This window comes from Lepeophtheirus salmonis, chromosome 5, assembly GCF_016086655.4.
Source record: "Lepeophtheirus salmonis chromosome 5, UVic_Lsal_1.4, whole genome shotgun sequence".
NCBI classification, from domain to species: Eukaryota; Metazoa; Arthropoda; class Copepoda; order Siphonostomatoida; family Caligidae; genus Lepeophtheirus; species Lepeophtheirus salmonis.
The window spans coordinates 32,871,849-32,892,481 of record NC_052135.2 but is presented as its reverse complement, the minus strand read 5'-3'; the positions used below and the strand labels follow the sequence as shown (position 1 = coordinate 32,892,481).

The window sequence follows — 20,633 nt, the reverse complement described above, 5'->3', positions numbered from 1 at the left end:
AGTATACCATCCATCTGTATAACGCAACCTATTATTACATGCTTATTTAACTTAGCTCCCTGCTTAGTAAGTAGTTACATATATTTATTAATATTTAATTTTCAGTTTAAACAAAATACCCGGGGGGTGGCGAGTACAATTTTTCGACTACTTCAACGTTTTTTTGTCATGTATGGGGAATATTAAAAGGAAAGTTAACATGTGAAATCCTAGTGTATAAAACAACATCCAACGTATAAATAATAATTTCTGTGAATCCCTTTTAATTGTGTTTGTCTCAAAGTCAAAGGGATTTATGAAGTATGACAAAACCGGATTAGCGCACTGACAACTGCACGCGTTCTTAATAAGAAATTCTAAAGCTATAAGAAAAGTTTAATCATGTCAGAGATATGCACCGTTTGCTTGGAGGTACCTCCGAGGAGGAATCGCTCTTTTGGAGATCCCTGTCTTCACGTCTATTGCTTCCAATGTCTCCTTGAGTGGTCGAAGGTGAAAAAGGAGTGCCCACAATGTAAGACAATACTTTCCGCCATTATCTATGACGTTGAATCAGATAGTGTCTTTAAAATGCATCAACTCTCCTCTCCTCCTCCTCCTCCTCCACAGTCATTGAATCTAGAACATCGTGAAGAGGATGAAGAGGACTCTGACGAAGATGCGATTGATGTTATCAATTCGGATATCCTTTTTCTACTTGGTCTTTTAAATTCAGGATCTGCGTAATCACGAGTTTTGTACAGATCCCTTTTTATAATCCCGATTCAAATAGTCCCGTGCTTATGAAATGTTTCAGTGATTTTTATAGCACATTTTATGTAGATGTATCATTTGTATGTAAAAATACATTATTTAATCATATACCCTTTCGATTTAGAATTATTAATGTGGTCTTTTGTGATTTTTTAAATGATATAAATATGGATTTTTCTATCATATTTTTTTTATGAAGTTCAAAAATACCCAAATGAAATTGACTATTGAGTACTTGCCTACGTCTATATTGTGTACAATATATGTACATGTCTGTAATTTAATCAAAATGAAATATTTTTATGTATAAAATCTTGATACACTATCTAACAAGACGTTACAACTCGATCTTTCAAAGAAAAACACTAGACAACCATTTTTTTGAGCATTTTATCACTCATGACATCAAATGGAATACTATTACGTACATGTGCATTGCTAATGGAGTCTAAATTTTGGAGTTTGTAAGTCAGTAACTTTTTGATAACAAATTGTTAAATATAAAATAAACAAATTTATATATATCAAATATAGTTTAAAAAGTTTAATTATTTGCTTTATTTTTCTCGTTCTTTCCCTCCCACATGAGGCCTAGGGCTTCAATTTATAATAATATTTTATATACTCTCTATGTATATCCTTAAATTGTTTTTACTGTTAGTTTGAACGAAAAAAGTCCTACACAGTTCAATCAGTCGGATATCGTTGAGTTGAAAGAATATTTTAGGAAACTACATTTTTTCAAATTTTGTCCATTTCCCAGTATTGTATTATTCATCAATCATCACCTCACAACATCAAGAAAAAGATGCATTCAAAAATATTTTACTTGCCCAACTGATTATATTCATCCTTACGCTAAATAATTTCTTAAGTACCTCTCCATGTTACTCACACCTTTTTCCAAGATGACATTACAATTATAGATATCAAAGATCATACCTCTGGCAATTACGCTCAAACAGTCCAACGATCATTTTATGAAGACAATTTATCAAAGATGATAGTTTATTATATTAATTTAGTACCGGGTGTCAAAAATTATTTTAAAATAATTTTTAACGTTCTGAACCAAAAAGTACCTAAATCCATATCATTAGGAGTCAATATATATTTTTTAGAATTGCTGATGTGTTATTTAATTTTCCACATTAGGAAAGGACATAAAAGAGAAAGGGATATAATTAGGTATTTTCTACATTTTTTTATTAATCAATTTACTTTAGTTAATAATACGAATATATCAAGGTTAATAAAAATACAAGTATTTCTATTGACACGTCCAGCTACAATTAACTTAAAAATATTTAATGTTGTAGCCCCATAGATATTGAGCGAAAAAAGAGCGCCATTTATGCTTTAAATTCATTTTTGAACACTTTTTTTTCTGCTAAGGGGATCTGAGGGTATCATGAATATAGAATGTTTTCACGCGACGTCACAATTTTGGTGTTGTCTATTTTGGGGCCTAAAAAAACGAGTTTTGAAGCAATGAAATTCCCTGTATTTAATAATATCAATGAAAATAGTGAGCTTATGGATGTCAAAATTGGACCGAATAAATAAAAGGACTTAAACCTTATTGTCTATCAAAAAAAATATCCTTCAATTGCCTTATTTTATTAAATATATTAACTGAAATGTATCAAAAATATGTTATTACATCTTCATAAAATCTTATTTCAGTGTTGTTTATTTACGTTAACTATTATAATGCCAAAAAATGAGATATTTTCCCTCAAAAAAAAATCAAAAAAAAAATCTAACAATTATAGGAATTTTTAGTACATACTACTTTTTTTAATTCAAGTATCAGCGATTATTAGATATGATTTTTAAGCTATTTTTTTAGCCAAAATGAGAAAAAAAAAGCGCTAAAGTTTTGAAAAATGAGCATTCAAAATATCCAAATTAAGCAATTTGTATTTAAAGAAAAAATACAGTTTTATAAGAATAATTTCAAGTAATTAGTATTATTTTATATATATCATTATTTATTTATAAATTTTACTATATTATATCGACAAATTAAGATTTTAGAAAGATTTTGTTCCGTTAATTTTTGGCTTCAATCAGTATAGATAGTTTTAAACATACTAAAAGACCGTTTAACCTCCACATTAGCAAGTTAACTTGAAATACAAGGTATGTCAATAGCATACATTGGGCCATCCCTCCTTTTTGAATTGTTGTACCGTACCGACTGCTTGTCAAGCTAAATAGAAGGATTGTTTTTGTGACGTAAGAGCCGATATGAAAAATGTATTTAATATTAATATAAATACTTTATTTCAATCGTATTCATAGTAATGAGATAAAAATTATTTTTATTAAAATTCCCTTTACCTCTATTTATATAATGATTCGTGATGAAGTCCCGTAATAAATCTAGGATCTGTACGATTGTCATTTGTGACTAAGCTAATTGTGTTGTTTACCAGATTTCTGTAATGATTGCTGAAGTAGAAAGATTTGATACTAAAGGAGGACTTCAAAAAATATTTACTAAGTTTCAAGGTAAACTCATCGTCAGTGGGAAGAATCTGGTAGATTGAATATAGAGGATATTATTCAGGGACTAGTACTCAAGTCTCTGTCCTCGAAAGGTTGCATATAAATTTAGTCAAGTGACCTTCTTCCGGCTCCTTGTGCATCAACTATAAAAAGTTAGAATCGAAATTCTAAAACAATTTATGATTATCAAAATTTCAACAATTTAAATCCAAATTAAAATCCTAAAATAGTATTTTATCTTTCAGCCATTTGATTTAATATAAATTGTTGTTATAATTTATTTTTTGTTAATGACGTTTTTGCTTGAAATTTTTGAATTAAATATGATGTGACTTTCAACGATCATCATAAGAATCTCTTTAAATATAAATGGTAAGAAATATTGAATTCCTAATATTTTACAGCTAAATCAAGGTAGATATTTTTATACTTTTTAGTCATCATATCTTGAGACAGATTAACACCAAAGTCAACCGTAGTACTAAGATCTCAGAAGCCAATGTTTAAGTTGGATGACGCTAAATATACTTTTTTAAGTACTCCACAAGTTAATTTATAGGTATAATAATGTATGGTCATACTTGGATCTATATCCAGCTTATATATCCCTGATGATGTCAACGGATAATAAGTTCCATTTTAGAATTCTCGAGATTCATAGTGCATCAGTATGATACAGTCATCAACTCTTGAGCATTTTTACAACCAGCACAACCCGCAGTTACCATTTCATTAAATATATTGAAAAAGATGAAAAAACTAACTTTTATATTTATAATAATTTATTTTTTGTACAGATTTGTATATATTTGACATTATAATCAGTTTGTTCTATTTATAATATTGAAAGCCTTTAGTTTAATAAACCCTTATGTCTTAGCATTATTTTAATACATTTAGTTAAAAAATCATTTAATAAATATTCACAGAATGAATTTGGCTATTCATATCGGAACATAAATCTTTAACTAAGAACTTCAACATTTTAAGAGATTGTATCTAAAAAGTTGTTAAATTTGTTTAAAAACTCAATAGCATTTTAGTCTTAATTATTAAGATCAATTATAATTATAGGTTTAACTCAATCGATTAATTTAATAATATATCGGCTGTGACGTCACGCTTCATCGACATATAAAAAAAAAGAAAACGGGTGGTGGAAGACACACCTTTGTTTGATTATCTTGCACATTAGTAGTTGCAATAAATTCGAAGTTGGTGGATCTTCAAGAGTCTTATTAGGTGGATGCATTTCATCACCACCACGATTTTTACCTCCAACCTTTTGCATGAATGGAAGATCAGAATTTCCAAATTTGGTGCAAAAGTATTTTTAATTTTTCGCAAGATTCAAGGGGGAACAATCAATTTTGCGTCAAATTTATCCTTCCTCTAATTGGATGTGGTCGGAATCTGGCTCCCTCATATATAAACTTAAAAGCTATCTAGCGAGTAAAACATATTTTATGTGCATATGAATGTATGTATGAAAAGACGTCATCAGGATGCCCTGTATATAGTGCTCCCTGATTCATATACCAATACAGCATGAAGAAAAAAAAAATGAACTATAATATACAGGGAGCACTGAATAACATGAATTAAATCTCACAAGCGTTTTTCTAAACTCATATTAAAAAAGAAAAAAAGCGGGAAGTACTATGTATAAAATTTATAAAAAATAAAAATGAATGTGACTTAAGATCAGGTTTAGAAACAAGATGAAGTTTTCCCTGGCTCATCAAATCATACTGATATTTGTTTCTCAATCTGTTATTATTATTTTTTTATTCTTGAGGAGAGAATGTCTTAGTATTGAGTAAGTATCTACGTGAAAACGGAGGGCAACACCAATGATTTGTTGGGTGTTATCTTCTATGTTATTAAAACAAAATGTGTATGTTCGTTGAGGACTAATAACTCCGTGTAATGTCGGGTACTACCACTAGAATAAATATATCTTAAAGTTTGTATTTGTTGACATTACATCTGTTATATGATATACACTACAAAGAAAAAGTTTGGGAAAAAATACTTTTTCGACATTTTCACCAATGTTTATGACTATATTAATATTTTTTACTTTAACCCGTTGAAAATTATTATCAAAAAAATAGATCCATAAAATATCTTTTAATTATTTGTCTGTAAAAATCCAGCTGTTTTGCCCAGGCTCAATTTCATATGTAATGTTTCTCTCTGGTATGTATAAAAGATTGGTAGTTAATTCCTTCAGAATGGTAATAATTCTATCCTGAAGACGCAAGCCATTCCTTCTGTAGAGAGTTTAATTGGAAGAATTTCAACAAGAAAATGACTCAAAACATACATCCAAACTTATTGGAAAAGAAAGAAGCTTCTAACATCTTATCTATTATGTAATTGCAAGCTCAATGAGTACCCCACAAGTAAATGGAGCATTTGACTAAGGCTTGGAATAATATCAAACCTGCCTATCTTGAAAAAGTAACAGCAAGAATTCTAAGAGTCTGTAAAGCAGTTATAGCAGCAGAGGGAAGATTTTTGATGAAGCTAGAATTTATGCAAAAATACTTTGATTTTTTACAAATAATGTTGATACCCATATTGAACCTTAATTTTTCTTCATTTTACTAGCCTAAATACTGTGTTACCTAATGATTAAGTCATTGATAGTTAGAAAAATCAGGTAAATTCTATTTTTTCCCAATTTTTTTCTTGCAAGTGTATGTTAGGGTGATTGCATGCTGATTTCCATGGTTTAGGGGAGAAAGAGAAATCTTTTTTTAGGAAATATATTTTTGGATCTTGCTTTTAATTTTTTTTTTTTTTTTTGTTCAATTTTTATCTTTCCTGAATTTAATTTATATTGCATTGTTTGTTTATTCGTAAGTTTATTTGGTAGCATATGCCGTAGTCCCTCATAAAAAAGGGAGATTTCATTAACTTCTAAAATTATCCGGACGCTTCGGATAGGATGTAAAAAGAGGACTTGTTTCGTGGGAAAGAGAACGATTGGCTACCCAAATATATATACATATTTACTGACATTCACTTTATAACAGGATTGTCAACCAGAGATAAAGTAGTACATAGATCGGTAGTGAAGTAAATCCTGTGAATTTTTTAGGTGGCCTAAAAAAGCTTGCAAAAAAAATGAAATTTCATTTCTTTTTCTAACTATCTATGACTAGAAGTACCTAATGACATTTTTGACATATCATTGTGTAAACTGTAAAAGATTAAATCTACCTCAACGGAGTATATAATTAAGTGTGTTATGGGCATTTTTGTTATTGAAATATAAATTACTATGATTCTTGAACGTAGTTAAAGTTAAGTTATTGCCTAGGTACTATCCTCCATCTCTCATCTAAGGAAGTAAATTTTAGTCTCTAATCATTTAAATGTTTACACGCCATACATAGATAATATTTGTTTGTCTTATACACCTAAATATGTATGTATATCTATATACAAGTACATATCAGCGTTGGAAGTTTCAAGTGCTATTTGAAAGAATGACAAGTCTTTATAAATAAATTCTGGATGAACTTATTCGTTTACAAGAGTCCTGACATTATTAATTTATTATACAAGCCCAAGATATTTCTGGATTTAGAATCGTTCAGCATGTCAGAAATATGCACAGTATGTATGGAAATACCGTCAAAAAATGATCGCTCGTTTGGAGATCCTTGTCTTCATATATATTGCTTCAAATGTCTCTTAGAGTGGTCAAAAGTGAAAAAGGAGTGTCCAATATGCAAGACGATACTCTCTTCCATTATCTATGATGTCAAATCAGATCATGATTTTAAGATACATCGCCTCTCTTCCTCTCATCAGGATAAGAAAATGGATAAACTCATTGTCAATTTGTGAAAGTCCTTGTATTTTTATCGACTTTTTTTATTATATTGTAAAGATCGTCTCTTTATATCGAATTAAGATGTATCAAATGTAATAAAATACATTTGATCATAATTAACGAATACATGAACCTTTTCATAATTGTTTTTATAAAGAGGTGTTAAGTTTTTGGCTATGCACAATGCATATGTATATAATTCCTTCGTTTTAGTAGGAAGCCATTGTTTAATAACCCTTTTCTGTGTCTATGATTTCATCCTTTTACTCCATCTGATTTTAATGCTTTATTACCTAAAAAAATAAATAGAAAAAGGATTTCTTTATGTAAAGGTGTAGTTGCCAAATGAATGTAATAAAAATTTAACTACTACTGTTTTGGCTACCGACTAAATTTTTAACCTCAGTGAACAAAATAAAATATATTTGTGGATTTGAGTAGTGTCAAGATTTAATAATATTATCTACTACTACATACGTGACAGCGTTACCCCAATAATAATATAACAACTCTCTTGCCTCTTGTTTGCGTTCTGAACATTTATTGATTGAAGTGGAATACGTGAAAATTTCCATACAATTATTGAAATTTTTTTCTTTCGTTGAAAATAATTGAAAAAAGATTAGTTAATTTCGGAGAAAAGAAAGAGAAAAATCGATGGTTGACAACAACATATAGAATATGTGTAAGAGAGGTAACGTGCAATGACATCTTTTACTTTTATTTAAACATGTTTTTTGGTTACGTGGCGTAACAGATAAAAATTCAATTAAAACTTGCATCCAGATGTGTCCTTTATACAGCATTATCACAGGTACATAAAAACTTAGACTGTATTTGGTTGCCACCTGTCGATTTGTCTGCTTCTTTACCCCTTATCAATTTTGTTATGAGCCTTGAATAGTTGAATTAGGATTTGTTCTTGGTAAGCTGTAAACAATTTTGAACTACAATTATAAAATAATAATTACATATTTAGGAATGAACGACTCAATATCAACTGATTTTTCGAAGAAACCATGGCGAGATACTATAAAGGTAAAATGTATATATATATATATAATACATGGGCCGAAAAGTCCTGGCCTTCACTCATAGCGCTATTTTTTTAAATTCACCTCATTTTCAGCTATTACCAACTAGTGTTGTGTCGGTCCTTATTGAGGATTGCGGTCTAGTCCAGTCAGGTTTTATCCATCCCAATAAGTCCAGTCCCCTTTGTCAGTCCTTAAAGAAAGTAAAAATTATCCTTCGTGACGTCAATGAGTGGGTTTTTCTTTTTTTAAATTATTCCCTCTTATAATTAGTAGAATAAATGATATAAATAAGTAACAATCTAATATGTTTGTATTTTATTCTATTATAATGAAAAAAAAATTTTTTTTTTTGCAAGATATATGTACAATAATCTTAATAAATATTTCATGAATCTTATTTGGCTTAATAAATCATCGATATTTTTATTAAAAAATTCCAAGGACCAACGGTCCTAAGGACCGGTCTTAAGACTGAACTGGAACGAATAAATTAGGACCGACACAACACTAGTACCAACTTTCAATAGACGGTTGTTAAAATTTCATCACAATCTGTTCTTTAGTTTGTGAGTTATTGTCCTAAATGAGACGCTACTTTCGTTATTTTCAAAAGAATGGATAAAAAACAATTCCGTGCTTATATTTCACACTGCTTCTTTTTGGGAAAAAATACTGCTCAATCTAAGCAACGGCTTAAAAAATGTTATATATACAACATAATTCCTCATTAGCTGATTTTTTTCCGCTATAGAATCACAATTTGTTCTGGATCCTTATAAAGAAAAATCAGGTGTTAGATTAATAAAGAAGTGTTAAAAAAGAGAGGTAACATGCATTACATAGGAGGATTATTGAACTCTTATGACGAAGGGAAAAATTCAAGTCGCTATTTGCCTTATGATATCTTGTTTCAATATTCTAAATGCTATCGATAAAAGTATCATTTGAAGCTGCGACATAAAATAATTTGATTTATTTATTTTTATGATTTGACTCTATGATCTACACTTTTAACGTTCATCTTATTTTTATTATTTTAAAGAGAAATAGTAAATCCCTCTTTTGACTTTCCATAAGGAGATTATTACCTTACATGAATCTTTAAAGTCATATTGTTTAATTGAGGAGCCGTTGGAGTTAGAAAAATTTTAATGGATAAAAGTCCTCCTTTATAAACCAATTTTAGCAGTTCTAAAAAAATACATTATTATTAGGCTATTAGTGATTGAATTACAGCTCCAAAGTAAGAAATAGTTATGATGAGAGTTGACATTGCGATTTATTTAATGCTACACATAAGTTTTATGTTTCTGGTCTGAAAATATTACACTGGCTTTAACTTGTACTTTTTCCCAGGAATTAATCAAATAGTTTCTGTAAGGATTCCAGATATTCGATCCATACATTAAGATCGGGAAGGTATAAAGTGTGTAAAGTTTCACCATGATACTGCAAATGATGTCACTTTATAAAAAATGAATTAATGAACTTTGCATAGGATAGTCTGTAATAGAATATTATTATTGAAGTAACGTTGACGTCTCTACCGAACAACAAGTTGTTTTGATAGTCAACTATATTTGGGCAAATATGGATCACTTGGTCTTCAATTTAACAACTGCTTTAAGATAAGTTTTTCATTTCTATTTGTATAGATGGATTAACAAAAAATCCATTATTGGATAATGCAAAGGAGCATTTTTTGAGTATGTCACTAGGGGCCTTATTTAGATTGGTTATGCTTGGGACTCTGTCCGGTCTGGAAATCCTTGATCGATCTATGACTGTTATCATTTTAACTAACTTGATCTCGTTTTCAATCTACAAAAAAATCGTTCCGTTCTCACGTCACTTTTTTTTTCTGAAAGAAGAAATATTGAAATATAATTGGAGATTTCTGTTTAGACAGAAGATAAAAATAAATTCCGTTACAGACCAAGTCTCAACACTATCCATGATGATGTCAATGAATAAGACGTAATATTACAAATTAATTTGTAGATAATTTTACTATTAATAAGGCAAATATATATTATTCGCAATGTGCTGAATCAATCTGTAGCTTGTTGTTTCAAAAATGACACATGCTCAGAAGAATTTTGACATTGCCATCTATGTGAGAAACATCGTACTTTTATTTTTTACTAAATAATATTATCATTCAGAGAATTGTCATATTTTGCCAGAAGACCCCTGTGGTCTCACTATCTGTCGCTTTTTCTAGAAACAAATATAAATAAACAACTCTCATGTCCTATTCATAATCAATGAAATATTTATTTTCTCTATAAATCTTTTGTAAATTGCGAAGAAATTTTTTCAAGCTTTAGAATTCATAAATTTATAGGTATCACGGTAATTTAAATGAATTAAAAATTGTTCGAAATAATTCTTAATCCGTATTATGTTATGCCGTATAAACCTATTTTAAAAGCTTAATCTTTGCTTTTAAATATTTGAATTACGTCGGTAACTCAAAATCTAGGCACTTAAACTAATTACATTATTAATAAAATTATGTTACTACTAATGAACTTATTTCATGTTTTAGCTGAATAATTTTGACTGTTCATATCGGGGAAGATACATTTGTAACTAATGAATATTACATTTAATTACAGATTCTATTCAAAAACAAAATAAAAAACACACATAATTGGAGCGATTATTATTCTTTCATAATTCTAGATGAAGATTCCTTTATTAATAAAGTAAAGTTTATCTGTTTTTCTTTCTCTATGTAAAACAGTAACTGGGTACACTGTTTATATTGCTCGCTGATGTATATCATAACATATTTTGATCTAAGAAATAACAATGTAGTCGTACTAATGAAATATTGCAGGCGTGCACATGTAACATCTAACGAGTGTACAGGGTGCAATGTATATAGTGCTCCCTGATGTAAATTATATAAATATTTATATATAAGAAATAATAATGTAGTCGCATTAATGAAATATTGCAGGAGTGTGCTTGTATAACTCCTATTTTCTCTCCTAAAGAAGATAATTTTTTAAATAATAGTCTATTTGTCTGTTTAGGATTCTAGGCTCCGTATTAGTAAGAATATGATATTTTTGACTAACAACATGTAATTCAACAAAGGAGTGCATATTCCTTTTCCAGACAGCTTCTTGTACTATTTTTTTACGCCCCAAATGGCATAGTCGAGAGGAGAACAGCCAAATTGACCCATTATGTTTTAACAAAGTCAAGAACTTTGGGACTCTCTTTACTCAGTTGGTCTTGGTTGCCGGTGAAAGAAGTTGGCGATGTCGTATTACATAAGAGGCCTTCCCAAAATCCTTCACATACTTCCTCATAGTCCAATTTCTGATATTGAGAACCTTATCATGCTGCCTCATCGACTTGGCCGGACTTCTGGTGATCGCAGTGTCCACTTCCTCTATGATCCAAGGAGATATCTCAAGGCTCTAACCTGAAGTCACCATGCTTTAATTTTGTAAAAAAGACTCCGGGAGACTTGAGCCTGGAGCAAATCAGACACCCTTTGCCTTTTTGCCTCCATGCTGATAACTGTTGATTTTTGAAAGACGTTTTTCTATTGTTGATTGACCGAAATAGTCCCTTCTTTTAATAACACAAGTTAGTGTTTTAAAATATTGACCTTACAGTAATCCAGATTGATTTAAAATCAAGTCTATGATGTAATCTCTCGCAAGGTATATAGAGTTGAACTGAAATCCTACAAGAGAAGTTATCTTTTAGGTTTTTTTTAAGTTTTATAATTAAGATTATATATAACTATAATTAATAAACTCCTTATTTTCCTACATCTTCGAAGAAAACCAAAATAAGGGATGACTAAAATATATTAAAAAAGTTACTAGGAGACCCTTTAACCAAAAATATGCTCTAATTATTATGTATATTTTATTATTTATAATAACATACATACTCAAATATACTGATGTAGCGTACGTTTTAGCTAGGAATGGTATACATCTGTAATTTATTTCTCATCATTCATATTTATTTATTTCCAAAATTAGTTCATCCTTCTATTTTGATTATGATCCAGGAATATAAATAATTTATTATAGTCAATAAAGATAGACGATGTCTAATCCAAAAGAAATAGTTATTTTCTAAGATTGAATTGAATTCTCGTTCGATTATTGTCCCTGCAAAACGCGGTATTTGGAATATTTCTGACTCCCCGTATAGTGCGGGATATAATTCCATCATATTCCATTTTTTTTATATATTATGATAATGAATTATAAGAAATTATCCATTGAGGTAAACAAGGATTTTTGTTGTTGCTGTTAAGTTTGCTCAACCTATGGCTATATATTCATATAATAAAAGTGTATAACTTTGCATATGGAGGAGTGTCCTATTAGTACCTATTTGATTGATACTTAAATTTAAAACTTTGGGCAATTACTTATTATACAAACTTACAATTAAAAAGTTGCTGAATAAATATAGGTTATGTACCGATTATTTTAATTTTATAGTATTGAAATGACTGGATTAAAAATCAAGTAAATACCCGGTTTAGAATAAATTTTACAATTATTTTACGAGCATCTTGTCTGGAATACATTATTTTAAATAATTTATGATGCATAAATCTTTTTATTGCCTAGCAATACTAAAAAAAAACCAAGGTTTTTTTTTTTTACAAAATGCTAAATTTTAAGGAATAAACAATCATTCAAAAATTTGAAGAACTAACAGCGTATAATGGCTGATATTGGTAATATACGTTTTGGACATGTATGTATACCAACATATAAAAATAATTTGAGAATCTAATGAGAATTGAATTAAGAATGAGAGAATATCAGTTTCTTTTTTCTATTAAAGTAATACCTAGAATCTCTGAAATATGGTCGGTGAGCTAAATGGTACACTTTTCAATTTTTGGCATATTACTTAGCTAGGCTAAGTGATAATGAGATATGAGATTTCAAGACCATATAAAATTTTAAGGTCTAATTGCATAATGTATTCTATTATTTTTTTGATCGTAATATCAACAGCAATTGGATTATAATGTCGCAAACTTTATGAACCAACTTGCAAAATTGATAGGGAAAGTTGGCACAGTAGTGAAATTATCGACAAATAATAGTTAGAAATAACATTTATCATTATTATCAGTAATAATTAAAGCACAATTTTAATTTAATCGTGTTTTGTTTCCATCACTAACATACAAAAGAAAGCCCCACTGAATTTGACCTTTTAAATTGTGACCCCCATTGATATCTGACTCTAATTTGTTTCATATTAATGAGGTATGGGGAGGTTAAAACAGAAATTCTTGCAAATTGAATTCCCACCATATTGAAAATTGAGTTGTAGATGTAAATCCTTGTTGGACTCGGAGTAGAATTGAAGATCGACATTGGAGTAATTTGTGTGTATGTGTTTGATAGATACTGAGTAGAATGTCTAATTATTTATTTCATCTTGTAGCTGCTTGCTCCCAGTCTAACAAAACATATTGACAGCTAAGCTGCTCTTTTTCAACACATTCTTCAAATTGTCCGGGTTACCTTGTCTTTTTTGTTTGTTTCATTTCTTTAAAATAGCGACAAGCGATATGATTTACAACTCAAATGTCAACATTAAAAGTAGACTAGTTTAATTTTACAACTTTTTTCGAATTTCGATTATATAATTATTGTGTAGCAATAACTTAAAAACAAGCTGGGATTTTTTTTTTGAAACAGAGAAAAATGCAATATAAGTTTTTTACTATAATGAAACACCAAAAAAGATTTTTTAATGAGTCAAATACAATATTAAACCACTGAAAAGCTGTCCAACAAGTTATTAATATTATAGATATTTGTTTCAATTTTTATATGAATATATTATATATAAATTCAGTCAATTTGATGGTCCTGTATTTGAACTTTAAATCAAAATTTGATATGATCAATATAATCAATTTCAGTTGGTGAGGTTTGTTCTAAACCAGCTAATCCCTTTCTTCTTTTAATTATTCTCACAACGTGAGTACTTATACACTCTTCTTTAATAATAATTTTCACGTCACGACGTCTTAGTATTTTTTATGATCAATATTACAAAATAACAGATTTTTATCAGGTTGAGTTAATCTTAAAAACCGCAGCTCTTAAGTACTTTATCACTTTTTTTTAATTAATATAAATTATTGGGCTCATTTCAACGGATACGTTTATCACACTGTTGCAATATTGAGAAAAAGTATCCAACTTGCTTTTATTGACAAATAAACAACCTCAAATTTGGAACTAGAAGTGGTTCATAAGGATGGTACCGTAGAAAAACGAAATTTTGCTTACATTATTACCTTAACAAAACCCAACTTTTATGATCTACTTGTAATCGAAATTCGAATAAAGTTGAAAAAACCGGCCCTAATTAATAACCTTTCTGACAGTCGTGGTTTCAGACCAAAAAATTGGAAGGGCTTTAATAAGTTTTTATGTTATAAAATTTATAGTATTTATATGGAATTTTTTTATTATATTGGGTGATTTTCTTACATTTCACGAGGGATGCACTCCAGGCCGCCTACGATAGGTTAATTTATGCAATTTAGGCAAGTAATTATGATTTTAATAGTTATACAATAGTGGCATTCCAAGTAAAATTAATCAAAAAATGACATTTTTTACAGCACCATCGTTGATTTTTTTTTTTCAAATTTGGCATATACTTAATTTAATATTAGTGAAAAAACTCTAAAATCCAAAATTTGAGTCTTTTTTGTCCATGGCCTCAGGATTTAATGGTTTCTAAATATTCGGCCTCGACGCCACCTACCCTATTTTTAAATCGCTGTATTTTGAATGTTTTTGAATAATACGTTTTTACTCAATTACTCTATGTTAAAAACTCGGCTATAATATTTCTTTTATATATTCAGAAATTTGCTCTCACTACGTGTATATTTTCATCTGTAGTATATAAGTGGAATCAAATGCATATCTAAAAACTTGTTGTTTATGTTTGTAAAATATACAAATTAACATTCAAAAATTTGAGTGAAATTGGAAAGAACCTTTTCAGCTTTTTTGAAATCAAACTATTGACCTTATGTGTGAAAACTTACTTTGTAGGCTTATACAACAAAAAAAAATCAAACAATGATCTATTAAATGGTTTTCAATGTAGATCAATATCTTCAAAAACATTTAACGTACAGCAATTTAAAAATAGATTAGGTGGTGTAGAGACCAAAACTTTAGAATCCTGAACCGGAGAACGAAAAAGTCTGAGATTTTGGATTTTTGAGTTTTTAACTAATAGTATGTACCAAATTTGAAAATAATCCAAGATGGTGCTGTTTTTCTGAATTAATTTTGTATAAATGTTCTTTTAATATAATATTTAATTAACATATCAAATGTACACACTTTTGAAATTTTAAGACATCATCCTCACCGATTGGTATACTTTTGGTATTTACTCTAACGAACAAACAGCATCTCCGAAGACCCGGCTCTCAAAGTTGGTCCCTCTCTCTTTTGAAAGACCTCTCTAACTTAAATGACCATAAATAGAGTTGTAAAGTCTTAGCAATTTCAGTATGTAAAAAAAAGAAGACATGGTTACCCGGGAAATTTGAAGAATGTTTGGAAGAAGAACAGCTTAGCTGTCACATTGTTTTGATAGATTACTGCAAATTTGCACAAAAATGGAGGGGACTAAATACAAATTCTACTCTGTACCCATCAAGGAAATAGGCAGGAGTTACTTCCATATCGATTTTTAATTCTACTCTGTGTTTAACAAGTACTTTTAACTAGTTATGTAAATCCGGTGAATTTTTTAGCTGGCCCATTTTTTTGGAATTGGTAATCGAAGGATGCATTTTCTTTCCCTTAGCAGTTGTCATTATTATTTAATTCCAGAGTAGTATCCATTCTTTCTTAAATAGATTCGTATTCAAAATCTGATTAAACATTCGTGGCTGCTTATAAAAGACAGAATGTAACACTGAGGATTTGTTCCAGAGTTATAATCGTAAGTCCTTGTTGGACTCAGAGTAGAATTGGGGATCGACATTGGTTTAATTCTAGTTAATGTCCTTGTTTATGGCCTTTTTTACTCCCTCCCTTGTTACAGCTGATTGTAGCTTATCTAATGAAACGTCATGAGCATGATTCTTTCTCTCCTCTAGAACATTCTTCAAATTGTCAGGGTTACCATATTAATTTTCGCCTTTTTTTAAACATGACTGTTGTCCATAGGATTTTCATCACTACCTAAAACTATATTCATAGAACGACAGATTTCAATGGAGAACGCGATCACGAGGAAAAAATCTCTTAGGTTTGCGCCCCGGTCATTCTTAGAGAAGAAAATATACTTAATCTATATGGACTTCAGAGAAGATTCTTAGGTCAGATAGAGTACTAGGTATGCACCTATAAGATGAGACTTTTGGCTATTGGTCCCTAGGTGTCACCTGTTAGACTTTATAAACCGGTCCAAAAATCTAAATGCTTATTTCGACATGTGTCAACACTATTTAATTCATTGTTGGTATAGTTTCATTTAACAACGCACTTTTTTCGCTCGTAAAAATGTCTAATTTTTATGCCTACTAACTATGATGTGCGGACATAATTGATTTTCTGTTACCAATTCAAGAAAAACGCTTCTCAAGCCCATCGAATGCATGTGAAAAATTAGGGTGGACATGTTTTAAGCAGAGCACAGTACTTCAGAGGGTTTGAAAAATTCCAAAGTGGTGATTTTGACGTGAGAAATGAAGAGCGCGGCCGGCAACCGAAAAAGTTTGAAGACACCAAATTGCAAGCATTGCTCGATGAAGATGATGACCAAACGCAAGAACAGATCGCAAAACAATTGGTTGTTAACCTTTGGACCATAGGAAAACGTTTAAAAGAATGGGGAAAAAAATTTATAGGTCTGTAGATGTGTGCCACATGAACTGAGTGAAATGCATCAAGAAAACCGAAAAACCACCTTTGAAATGCTGCTCGCCCGGTTCAAAAAGAAGTCACTTTTGCATCGAATCGTGACTGGCGATGAAAAGTGGGTCTATTTTAAGAATCCAAAATGGAAAAAATCATATGTTCACCGTGTCGGCAAGGCCAAACCGACCACAAGGCCAGATCGCTTCGGAAAGAAGGTAATTCTGTTGGGGTTCTGGTTCCAGTGTGGTGTTTTATAGTATAACCTTCTAGGGCCCAGTCATACCGTTAATGGCGATCGCTACCAACAACAATAAGCCAATTTGATCAATGGTATAAGCCAAAAACGCCAAAAATATGAAGCCAGGCTACGTAAGGTAATTTTCCTTGATTACAACGCACCACTGTATTGCTTTGTAGCCACCCACCAACTTGTTGAATTGTACAATTGAGAACCTCTTGCTCATGCAGATTAATCACCGGACCTGGTGCATTCTGATTATCACTTATTTGCATCGATGGGAAACGCACTCAATGATTTACGCTTCGATTCTCGCGCTGAAGCCAAAAAATAGATTAATGGCTGGTTTGCAACCAAAGACGAACATTTTTTTTTTGGAACAGCATCTATCAAGTGCCTGAAAGATGGGAAAAATGTTTCTAGCAAAGACGCATACTTTGAAAATTAAATTTGTAACCATTTTTTCGCCATAAACGTTCAAATTTTCTTTAAAAGAAGTCTAATTTCATACTTGGTAAATAAACTATAATCTTTACTTTTACTTAATCAGTGCCACTGTATCTGATCAATTAAAAAACAACAACAACAACTCAATATTAAATTTGATACAAATATTTTACGCAATTACTAAATTCATTAAAAAAGAAAAAACAAACAAATAACTCTAATTCATTTTTTTATGATAATTTTTCCTTTTTGAAAAACACTGTCTTCAACAAAGTATTTAAGTATTTAATTTTCTTAAATATTATCAATAATATTTGCAATTTGCTAAAATTCAGTTTTAGCTGTGAAGTCTTATATATATTTAAAATTTTTTAAGGTTCTTTGATGTCTTGTGTAGTTTAATAGTATACTTATGTTGATTGTATAGAACTTTTCCACACTACCCATTATCTAAATGCAAAAAAAACAAAACAAAAAAACAAAATGCAAAAAAAAACAACACGTAACAGTCATTCATATTGTAAATACATTACACTTATATGCTATATAATGTACAACAAGAGCTTCTAGGGCTATTTTAGAACATTTACTTTTGTAGAGAATGGGGACCCAAAACTTGCAGGGTGATGGTATTTTTCACCAGCAATATAGCTTTGACAAGAGAGCAAACAGATTGGCAGATCTTGTTGATGAAGACCAAGTCCATGGGGCATCATGCTGTCACTATGGCAGCTCAGAGCTAATTCAAAGGCGTGCCTAAAATTCTACTCCAAGACATCTTAAACTGGAAATTCCACAGGGTTAATGGCAGGTCTGGAGGATAGCAAAATGGTGTCTGGCCAGAAGTCCGCCATATTAATCATTAATGAAACTGCCCTTAGCCCCAATGATAGTTTCCAGGCGGTTGTGGAAGGCCAGCACCCGTTGCAGATGTACTCCTCTGTCATGGCATCTCAATGCTGGCTGACAGTGGTTTTAAGATCCTTGGTGTTTGGATGACGGACTCAAAAGGTGTGGTCCGGGGGTTGGGAATGTGTCAAAAAAGAGTTCGAAAGAACTCAAAAGACTCATTCAAAAGAGTCTTGTAATGGAAGGGATGATATTCTTTCATTTTTGGTACCGGAAAGTGACCTCTCCAATCTCACAAAGATCCTTCCACTAAAATTTTTAATAGCTCGCTGGACAGTCTTGTGTGAAACCACGAGATCTCTTGCGTGGACCCTCGTGAACTTGAGGGGATTTGCCTGGACTGTTTTTTGTAACTCCTTGGATCTAGTTTGGACTTTTTGACAAAGAAATTCTACCTTTGCCAATGTTGTACGGACTTGTTACATTGTACATAAGCTTGAGAGCTCAAATTTGTTTTACTCTGTAACTAATTGTTCATACTTGAATATATCAAAATATGAATTAATTTCAATCAATCCGTTATTGAGTCTTCAGATGTTAATGGACTTCCCAGTATAGGCTGAAGTAGTTTAAAAGAATTCATTGCGTATAGCTTTTTATCATTTATAAATACATACAAAAATTATAAAACAACAACAAAAGGGAAATAGTTTTTTCTGAACTTTTTTGAAGTGAAATCATCAATTACATTTAGAAAATTGAAAAAAAAACACGATTTAAATTGTTGATAAAGCTAATTAATTATTAGATTTACAAGGAGACTAAGAATTTTTTTTGATTTTTTCTTAGTCTCAAAAACACTCACATCAACTTACTCAAACGACTGTTGAATAGGAACCGCGCGTCCAAAATCACTGAAACGTTAGTGAGTAACTGTCAACACACTCTTGATAATTGTGACGAGCTTTTATTTACGGGTGCTGCCGTCTTTACACTGAGATCGGAAACTTTTCAGACCACTCTAGAATTGTCACAATTTACAATTGTTAATCTTTTAAATTTTAAGAAAAGGGGTGCCTAGCTACAATGTACTTTTTAAACTTGCACTGTCTCTTGACACCATTTTTGTATATATTTTCGTAGAAATAATACAGTTTGGGATTCTGTGATTTATAGCCAGATATAAGATGAAAGATGGAAATTATTAGATAAAACACCTGCCTATTAACTGTAGCCTAATCAATCAGCATCATTGGTATGAATTCCCAACTATGTACACTGCTTATAAACGTAGTGTGAATAACTTTAGCTTGGAAAATTTGAAATATCACTTCTTCCTGACTTTTTTGCTAAGCCTATCTACTAAAGACTTGAGAATAGAAAATGCAATGTATCTCCCTATCTAATCATTTCTTGTATTTTAAATTATAAAATGGGGACGTCATTGTCTTTTTTTAAGGGGGGAGGGGACATGGCCGTAGACTTTTTTTTGACAATTTTGACTTATAAATTCCAAATTTTAGACATAATTTTTTTAGAAGAGACAAAAAACTTGTTTCTTCAAATTATATAATTAAAACTTTTCCGAAGAAATTCAATTTCAACGCATGGGACTTTTAAAAAAAAATGGAAATTGATTTGTTTTTTCCCTAAAATTATGGCATTTAAAATTTTTTAGACAAGGGAAATTAATTTATTGGTATTGAGATAAAATTCTGCAAATATGGGAGCTAATGGCGGCTTGGCTTTATGGTTCTAGTGCCACACATTCGTATATACATTCTAAAAGCTTCTAGAATCTAAAACGGCTCAGTTCCTTCTGGTTTTATAATAGTTCTTTTGATAAACTTTTCCATGGAAAATACGAAATGATGTTTCTTTCTTGTTCTATTTTCTACATCCATCCACTAAAAAATTCGAGATTAGAAAATAGAATGTATGTACTTGTTCAATAATTTTTTGTATATGGATTGAAAAACTGTTGTTAATGCATGCCAATTTTTCTAATGACGGTTAGTATTCAAAGG

At 30.5% G+C, this 20,633-nt stretch overlaps 2 protein-coding genes across 2 annotated transcripts in view; one reads left to right on the top strand and one right to left on the bottom strand.

Moving 5' to 3' along the window:
* The window catches only part of LOC121117492 (alanyl-tRNA editing protein Aarsd1-B), a 392,734-nt gene that overhangs the window by 121,078 nt on the left and 251,023 nt on the right, over positions 1-20,633 (bottom strand). The window lies entirely within an intron of this gene.
* On the top strand, positions 138-1,301 carry LOC121117236 (uncharacterized). The gene has a single exon (XM_040711605.2). The coding sequence runs from the start codon at positions 382-384 to the stop codon at positions 724-726; it is 345 nt and encodes a 114-aa protein (XP_040567539.1). The 5' UTR covers positions 138-381; the 3' UTR covers positions 727-1,301.